The sequence below is a fragment of the Armigeres subalbatus genome, chromosome 3, assembly GCF_024139115.2.
Source record: "Armigeres subalbatus isolate Guangzhou_Male chromosome 3, GZ_Asu_2, whole genome shotgun sequence".
In the NCBI taxonomy this organism is placed as follows: Eukaryota; Metazoa; Arthropoda; class Insecta; order Diptera; family Culicidae; genus Armigeres; species Armigeres subalbatus.
The window spans coordinates 75,557,448-75,567,529 of NC_085141.1; the positions used below are offsets into that span (position 1 = coordinate 75,557,448).

At 45.0% G+C, this 10,082-nt stretch overlaps 1 protein-coding gene across 1 annotated transcript; it reads left to right on the top strand.

The window, feature by feature from the left end:
- The first annotated feature begins 7,406 nt into the window (after positions 1–7,406).
- On the top strand, positions 7,407–8,849 carry LOC134221728 (uncharacterized). The gene has a single exon (XM_062700915.1). The coding sequence runs from the start codon at positions 7,407–7,409 to the stop codon at positions 8,847–8,849; it is 1,443 nt and encodes a 480-aa protein (XP_062556899.1).
- The last annotated feature ends 1,233 nt before the right edge of the window (positions 8,850–10,082 follow it).

The window sequence follows — 10,082 nt, forward strand, 5'->3', positions numbered from 1 at the left end:
ATGAGTAGATACTTAAAAATCATTTCCACAAATAAATTTTGTCTGTTGAAGCTAAAGAACAATTTTTATTAACGTCTATCCATTAGGCAAAACATGCTTCTTGAATTCCACTACAAATCTTTATGAAATAAAATGGCTACAGATACCTTTGTTGCATTCAATTTCAATTGTTAGGAAAAATCATTTTCATTCAGGGTTTTATTGAAATCGTTTGCCTTATCAACAAATAACTTGACGTCATGCAAACGAAGCACAAACGCTGATTTCGCTATCCTTATTGCCACCACACTTGTGTCCGTTTAACAGCGACATGATTAAATTTGCGCCAGAAGGAAAGGAATGACTTAAGCGAACGAAATGCACACAATGTCATTCGCCTCGTCCTCATGGCAAAGGAGCGCCCAGTAACGATGGATACGGCGAGCACAAAAACGATGACAACAACATCCAACTTGACTCGGGAATTCCATTTCCGTTGTAAACATGGGCGCATCTTCCTTTTCCGTCCACCTCATAGCCGCTGGCCCCAGCCATTGAACCGTGCTATGTACCAGGGAAGAAATTTAATAGTGAAATGTCAATCACTGCCTGTCTGTCAGCCCGATCGGAGAATTTTGTCACTGCATAGTTGCTCGCTTGTCAAGTGCTATTCTTGCGCTCCGAAGGACAGAGCTCGTTTGACTTAATGGGCTAGCTGCTGCCATAATCATAATCGTAAAACTTTTCTCCAGCAGATTGAGAAATCGAAAAATCAAAATGCGTCGTCGGTGATGCTGCAAGCTGTCCGCTTCAAGGACTCCATCACCATTCGAATATGCTCCACTCTAGTCATGCAAATAAATTTCTCCTCTTGGCAAAGCCTGTTCAACGAAAGGAGCGTCTGCTCCTACCAGGCCAAACTCATTACTCAATTCCAAACCATGGGCAGACATAAGCCATTCGGATGCTGCACACCTACCCGGCTACGAAAACGCTGCAATCAGTCCAAGAACCGGACGGAGAGTTTCGACTCAAGTATCATTTCGTTTGGATAGTTTAATTAAAATTTATTGTTCACATTCAAATATTCCATTTCGAGTCATAAAGAGAACATCGCCGTTGAGAGTTCCACAGGAAGACCTAACCGGTGGTAGATTGGAAACTCGGAACTCCAGCCAAAAGACATTTGCACAAATGGACGTGGCTTCAGGGAGTAGTTTTCCGATTCTGCTGCCACAAGTGTGAAGCAAGAGGTGTGGTAATAACTCTATTTTGGAAAGTAATTTACCGTCCACTGTACAGGGAAGTAGTTAACAGTAGGATATTGCGAACGTGTGATGGTCGGGTAAATTGGTTTAAATGGATCGAGAATATTTAAGAAGGACTGTTATTATCTCTGATGGTCATAAAGGTTTTAACACGTTCTGGTGCTGGGCTTATATTCCAGAACTTACTTATTCTAGTGTTCTCAAACAGTTAGGAGAATTCTTTAAAAAGCGTCAGCAGGATGCAGTAATTAAGGAAATGACAAATATGTATCTTGTATTTGTCCATTCTTAGTGTTATATATTCACATTTAACAAAACAAAACCTTAAATTATCCGAAAAGCTCACAAACAAATTGCAGTTTTCCCCGTTTGAAAGTGTATGTAAATAATGAAAAATATGAGAATCATTTTTCTAAAGTATGATAACATTTTGACCATTCTCAGGATGTTTTGACGTAGGACTACAGAAAACACATATATTGGGATACACTTCGCAAATGCGAAAACTGGAGACCGCCAAAAAATATAAAATACTTTGAACGTTAAAATCTCAGCCGTTCTCGATGGATTTCCAATTTTATTGGACCATTCGATCTAGGAAGAATCAACGCTTCTTTGTATTGTTCTGAAAATGATGATTTTCAGATTGTTTGAAATTAATTCTTGACGTTCCTCTCGCTTTTCCACCGGCGCGATACACGTATGTACGCTTCCATCGCGGGCCAAAGCCGAACGTTGCTAATGAGTACCTATATTTCCTTTTGGTTTCGCGCCGCTTTCGATTCTGCTTATTTTTCCTTTATTTCTGACATTTTTTAGGCTGGTGTCTTCTGAAATTCTAATATCCTCCACTAAAAGCCAGACAAGTGGCTTCAGCGGCGATGAGCTTAAAATATTTTTTCCGATTTTGACCGTCGCCGACTATGTCCATCCTGCTCCTTAATACACCTTCATTTTCACCATTCAACAAATCTTCGAAGTGCTCCTTCCACCTGGCTGCCACCATAGTCTTGTCTGTCAGCAAACTCCCCTCTCAGTCATTGCACATGGCGGGCACTGGCGCAGTCTTATGCCGCGCGACATTGACATTTGCGTAAAACCTCCGCATATCGTTTTTATCCATGTTCTCCTGCGTTTCAGCTATCACAATCTCTTCGTGTTGACTTTTTTCTGCGGTGGATTCGTTTCTCTTCTGCCCTTGCTACACTGTACCGCTCTCTGTTGCACCGGGTACGGGTGTGAGCAACTGTCTCCACTCGGATGTTACGAGGTGTGTTTGCGGATATTCTTACGTGCGCAGTAGGTACTGCTTATTGCCATCCCTCTAGCAGCATCAAAGGTTACATCATTGATAGCAGAAATAAGGCCTCTTTTTAAGGCAGTTTTTTATCCGTAACTTCGTTTTACGGTCTCCTTTTTATGGCACGTGACGTAAAAAGAATTTGAAACATTATTAACATCCAAAAGTGAGGCACTTTTAGAAACCTAAACAACAAAGTAGATGCTTTTTATATTCATCATTTGCCTTCAACAGTTGTTCCATTCCAGATCATCCAAGAATTTCCTGGACTCTAAACGGTCTACAAGCGTAACGAAAGAGCTGTTATCTCTTTTTGTCCTATTTGATATATTTAACCAAATTCCGTTCCAGGTCATCCAAGAATTCCCTGGAGTATATGTCTTGAGGTCTACCCGCGTAATCTAAGGGCTGTTATCTTTTTTTTTCCAAAAATGGTTCATGCCCTATATGACCTATTAAACCAAGCTCAATATGCCTTAAGCAGTCGTTCCTTTCCAGGTCATCCAAGAATTCCATGGACTCCTCAACCGCGGTTTCATCCCAAATATGTCCTCCGAGTATTTGTCTTTCATTTGCGTCTCAAATGTAGGCATATGAGTTGCTCTAAGATCTTCAAATTGTCCTGGAGTTTGAATCAAATGGTCTGCCGAATCAATCAAGTCTTCCATGATGTCTCCAGCCGCGGTATCAACTCACTTATGTTTTCTGAGTATTTGTCTTTCACTTGCGTCTCAAAGCAAGACATATGAGGTGTTGTAAGATTTCCAAATTGTCCTGTAGTTTGGATCAAATAGTCTGGTGAATCATTCAAGGCTTCCAAGTTGTCCCCAGCCGCGGTATAAACTCAATTATGTCCTTCGAGTATTTTTGTTTCTCTTGCATCTCAATTACAGGCATATTGGATGTTGTAAGATCTACAAATTATTGCAGTTTGCATCAAATGGTCTACCAAATCAACAACATAAAATGCTAAAGTGGAGGCAATATACGTACATAGTGTATGGGGAAGTACCTATATAGCCTCCACTTTTGCATCTAATGTGACATCATATACGATCATGTGTTGGCTGGGAATGGCTTTTATGATGTCCCCAGCGGTGCTAACAACCCACAAAAAATGTACTTGGAGGACGCGATTAGGTGCATACCTGTGGTGGGGACATGGGGCAGTTTAGGGAGCCTGGATTATGTCATCTTCATGAATAAAATATGTGCATGTGCTCGGATGACATTATTGGGAACCAAGGTGAGCCAGCCTCGCTAATAAAGATACAAAAAATTGGGAACACACCTCCATTGGAGGCATAGTTCCAGGCGAGGTTGATTTGGTAGACTATTTGGTTCCTACTCTAGGGTAATTTGGAGGATCGCAAGTAAACTATAAATACTAGGAGAACACAATTGGGGTGATACCGCTTCTAAAAACATTATCCAAGTCGTTGTTCATTTGGTAAGTAATCAAAATACACTTAGTGGACATTATTGCGTTGATATCGTGGCTGGGGACATAATGGAAGCCTTGGTTGGTTCAGTAGACCATTTGATTCAATCTCTTAAACAATTGAGAGAAATCCAGGACAATTTCGAGATCTTACAACATCTTAAACCGCAGCTGGGGACATCGTGAAAGCTTTGTTTGATTCAGTAGACCATTTGAATCAAACTCCTGAACAATTTAAGGATTTTACAAAATCTCATATGCCTGGATTTGAGACGTAAGTGAAAGACAAAGACTCGGAGAACATAATTGAGTTGATCCAACGGCTCAGGACATCATGAAGGCTTTGGTTGATTCGATAGACCATTTGATTAAAACTCCAAGACAATTTGGAGATCTTACAACATCTCATATGCTTGTATTTGAGACGTAAGTGAAAAACAAATACTCGGAGGACAAAACTAGGTTGGTACCATGGCGGGACATCGTGAAAGGCTTAGTAGATTCATTAGAGCATTTGATCCAAACTCCAGGACAACTTGGCGATCTTACAATACCTCATATGTCTTATTTTGAGACGCAAGTGAAAGTAAATCCTCGGAGTACATAATTGAGTTGATACCACGGTTTGGAACATCATGAAAACGTTGGTTGATTCGATAGACCATTTAATTTGAACTCCTGGACAGTTTGGAGTTCTCACAACATCTCATATGCCTGTATTTGAGACGTAAGTTAAAAACTAATACTCAGAAGACAAAATTGGTTTGACATCGAGGCTGGGGACATCGTGGAAGCCTTGGTTGATTCGGTAGACCGTTTGATTCAGTCTCCAGGACAACTTGGAGATCTTATAACATGTCATATGCCGTGATTTGGAGAGATCTTACAATACCTCATGTAAGACGCAAGTGAATGTATTTAAAAGTATCCAACGATCAATCAATTAAATGCTAGAAATTTGAGCAAAAATTCTGTTTTCGTCACATTCGGTTTACCTACGTCCCCCAATAAGTGACGTTAAAAAGGGTTGAGTGTATTATTTAACTGTGAAACGTAGTGTATGAATGGGTTGGATCCAGCTGCTAGATTGGAGATTGCTACCCATTATCTAACGTATAAAGACTCAAGAGGTGGAATATCTATATTGTTAATATACTATACTAGCAGAACCGATGAACTTTGTTTCACCTAAAATTGATTAATTCTATATTTTTATCATTTGCAACTTATTTAGAATACTTAACGTATTCAAAACTTGCAAATTTAGATTCCATCTTCTAGAATCTAGATTAATTCTCAATTTTAGCAGAAATTTGTACTTCATTTATATGGAAGTCCCCCTTTCCCTTGTCCTTCTCCGATTTTACCAGCATGATCCTCGATGCTGCCCAGCAAAACATTCCCCGGTCCAGCGGCCATCCCGGCCGCCGCGCACTCAGATGGTGGTCCGAGGAAACTCGGCGCGCGGTCAAATCCAGACGCAAAGATTTGCGGTCTCTGAGGAAGCTCAGCCCAACCACCCTCTCAGGCCAGACGCCCTGGACTGTTACAAAGAAAAACATCGACAGTGCAAAATCATTATCAGGGAGGCGAAATCAAAGCAGTGGGAAGACTTTGTCGACAGCATCAACCCCTCCCAATCAATCGCCGATTTGTGGAGACGGATAAATGCTATAAGTGGTAAGTTGAGGGTGACGCCTATCCGCCTCGACCAAGGCAACCAAACGATCTCTGAACCTGCACAAGTTGCCAACACCCTCGGGGAATACTTCGCCTCCCTGGTAGCCACAGTCCAGTACGCGGCCGACTTCCGAAGCACTATATCCACTCGAAACTTGACTCTCAGCACCACCTTTATTCCCGCGGATACCCCCCACCCCCCAACTGCCTGTTGAACTTACCCTTCTCAGCAGGTTAGTTGGCCCATGCACTCTCCAAGTGCAATGGGAACTAATCCGGCCCGGATGAGTTGGGGTATCCCATGCTTCCTCCAGACGCTAAAACCCATCTTCTCAAACTCGTCAATGATATTTGGGAGAACTGCACTTTCCCCGACGAGTGGAGGAAAAGCCACGTGATCCCCATCCCCAAAAACCACACCACGGGTCAGGATCCCTCCAAGTTTCGACCGATCTCCCTCACCTCCTGTGCCTGTAAGACCATGGAGAGGATGGTCAACCGCCGGCTCCGTGAAAAACTGGAAGCGGATGGAAGATTTGGCTTCCAACAGCACGCCTTTCGCCCAGGGTATGGCACCAGCACATCCCAAGCAACACACATGTTCCACATAGATCACAGCCAGGGACAGAAAAATTCATTTCAACTACACTCAAACAGCTGACATCCAACACACAATCATGTTGCCAGTCCTTCCCGAATTTGAATGTGCGAATGAATAGGACGGCATGTGCACGAACAGCACCAAGCGACGACTATCGGTGTCAGCATTGTTTTGTGCGGTGTCAAAAAGAATCTTCAGCTTGGCACATTGATATTCAACTTGAAATCTCAAAATATGAATATCATTCCATGGTGCATGGATTCAACATTATGAAATCAGATTCTTAAAATATATGCATCTGTTTAGTATATAAAGTAAAATAATCATCATTTATCGGTGCAAATCAACCGCAATTCAAAATATTCATTTCAGCCCCGGTAGATATTCATTTTTTACGCTCGATTATCAATCGGCTATTGAGGATCGGGCGGTAAATTTGGTATGGAAGTTTGACAGCATGCTGCGCGATGTTCGTGCCTGTATTGCCGAGCGTCTGATCAAAACAAACACGAATCAATGACGAAGCTGCCTACTGAGCATCGATGCAACTGATAGTAAAACGAAGATTTCCGTCTTTGATCACAGCAACTTATATATGACTAGATTCAGTCACAATTAAGTTGCTGCAACCAAAATCGCTTGACTTGTGCTGCTCGGGATACTTTGCCAACCTGGGCAGTGTGCTACAGAGCGCGTACAATGAAGGCAAGCATGTTGACCTGGTCTCGCTGGACATTGCCAAAGCCTTCAGCAGGACCTGGACACCCCTGGTCCTCAACAAACTACTAGAATGGGGCATCACCGGCAACATGCTTGCCTTTATCAAACATTTCTTGACCGGTAGGACCTTCACGGTCCTCATCGGCAGCTCTGCATCCGGAGAGTATGCCGAGGAAACTGGGGTCCCCCAAGGGTCGGTTCTTGCGGTCACCCTTTTCCTGATCGCAATGAACGGGGTATTCGGCATACTATCGGCCAACGTCCACCTATTCGTCTACGCTGACGACATCCTTCTAGTTGTCGTAGGCGGAACCCCCGGACGAACCAGAATCAAAGCGCAGGCGGCGGTTAGCGCAATCCACCGATGGGCCACTTCCGTTGGTTTCACCATGAACGCGGGCAAGTGCATCCGGGGCCATGTTTGCCATGGCCGCCATTAAGCTTGGCCACGACCCCATACCCAACCGGAAAATCGTCCGTGTTCTTGGTGTCGATATCGACCGGCGGCTCACCTTCCTACCACACTTTCGGGCTGTGAAGGTGGCCTGCAAACCGCGAATCAGCCTGATGAAAACTCTGGCCAATAAACATCGTACCAACAACGGACACACCAGGCTAAACATTGGCCGAGCCACCATCGATAGTCGCCTGCTGTATGGTTTAGAGTTGACCGCTTCTGCAAGAAGGGACCTCATCAGCGTGCTGTCCCCAGTCTTTAACAACTACGTCCGACTGGCCTCCGGTCTCCTTCCTTCCACGCCAGCAGAAGCAGCTTGTGTCGAAGCCGGGATCTTTCCTTTCCGGCAGAGAGTCCTCACTGCCATCTGCCGCAAGGCAGCTTCCTATGTTGCGGTCACATCAGGTGATTACGGGATCCCTCTCTTCGACGAGGCTGACCGGATCCTCAGAAGCGTGGCCGGCACAGGTCTCCCCCCAGTGGCGCAGGTCCAATGGCACGGATCAAGAAGCTGGTCGATGCCTCCCTTTAAAATTGAAAGCACCATCGCCGCGTGCTTCCGAAGAGGCGACAACTCCGAGGATCTAAGAAGGTCGATCATCGAGCTGGTGGCCACTCGTTTTCGGAACCATACCATACGGTACACCGATGGATCCGTGTCTAACAAAGGGGTAGGTTTCAGTGTCTCCGGTACCAACCTAGCCAGGTCCGAGTGCCTACCGCCTCAATGCAGCGTCCTTTCCGCCGAAGCTGTAGCCATATTCGTCGCTACCACCCATCCAGCAAACAGGCCAATCGCAATCCTTACGGACTTAGCCAGCGTGGTGGCTGCCCTCCAAAGCCACACCCCAAAGCACCCGTGGATTCAAGGGATCCTTACTGGTATGGCACCTGACACCATTTTCGCCTGGATTCCCGGCCATTGTGGCATCAGAGGGAACGTAGATGCCGATGCCCTAGCAAGCGTTGGGCACGAAGGTCTTCCCTACACCCGCTCCGTCCCGCTGGCCGACGTTAAAAAGTGGACAAAAAGTGTCGTCGGCCAGGACTGGGCACGGACGTGGAATAGCAACCACATGCCTTCTTTGAGGAAGATTAAAGGCTCTACTGGCCCATGGAGGGAACTTACTTCCCAGAAAGAGCAGGTGATCATGTCGAGGTTACGGACCGGACATTCAAGGGTCTCCCACAATTTTGGTGGTGGCCCTTTCCGACCTCAATGTGACCTTTGCGGAGTCAGGAACAGCGTGGATCATTTCATTTGTCGATGCCCTAAATTCGAATTTCCCAGGGAACTTTATGGGATTCCAGGCAGCATCAGGGAAGCTCTGGGCGAAGATGAAGCCAGAACGGCAGCTCTCTTCTGCTTCTTGAAGGATGCTGGGCTTTATCATCAATTATAGGACCCCGAACACCTTCTTTCAGGAACAGGGTCCTCTGTCGAGGTGAACAGGCTTTCCTCGGATTTAAGTCCCACCCCCTAAGTGAACCACACACTGTTCAGCTTAGGGGGCTTCAGTCTCATCTTTTAGTTTTCAGCCTTTCTTCTACACGACATTCTGCCATGTTCTCGAAATCTTCTCCACCTTTTCATCAAGGTTTTCAAGAAAACACACTTTCGAGCAAAATGGCTCCTCCGATAAATTCGGGCTCTGAAAATGCCAGTTACCCAATCACTTGGCATTCGAACCTTTCTAAGAAAGGACTGAATGATCCGACAGGATCCGTTAAGGCAGAAAAGCCTGAAAAGCCCTCATCCTTCAACAAACACCGGAGAACAGCGCACCAAAATTTTCAAGACTATGGAACTTCATCAGGAAACCGAACTGCGATGCGGACAGAAACGTGGCCCATGCTCCAGGAGGAGCAGCACGTCAACTTACCCGGATGTCCCACTAGGTGGATTCCCAGCAACCCCCGTGATTATCTGTGAAAGTGTCATCTTTTTACTCTTTTTGTCTTTTATCTCGTTTATTTTATCCGTTTTACAATAAGTTTGATTTTTAATGTGTTAGATTAATCAAAATAGTAATAAGTATATCAACGGGCGAGCCCTAGGTTGGCACGCAAGGGGGGCCCCTCCGGCCCACCCTTCCCTCTATTCATCAGACACAAATAGGCATCGTGGCGGTACCCTTGGTTGGACCGCGAAGGGGGCTCCTCAAGCTCCTTTCCATCCGGTGTTGAACTAAATCTAGAATTAAAAAAACACCTAAATAAAGATTAAAAAAAATAGTTACCGTCAGTGGTACAACGATGCCGAGTTTCATTGATTTCGGCTACATCCGTTGTAGAACTCGTCCATATTACCCGTCGCCCATGCAGTGCTTTACCTGCTGGGCCTTCGGTCACACCGCAAAGCGCTGCCAGGCCAAATCTCCCGTCTGCGGTAAATGCTCAGGAAATCACGCTATCGCCGAGGATAGAAGTTGCGCCAACAACAGATTTTGCTCCCGCTGTCAATCCGTTCCCTCGTTCCCAAAAACCTCTACATACAAATAGTCATGCCAATCGGCTCAGCAGTTTCCGAGTCTATAAGGGCAGACAGACAAAAAATCATTCTTAAAGTGTATAGTTTTGGTTCTACGTAGTTTACATCGAGCGGTTGTGTCTTGAACACAACCCCCATGATTTTT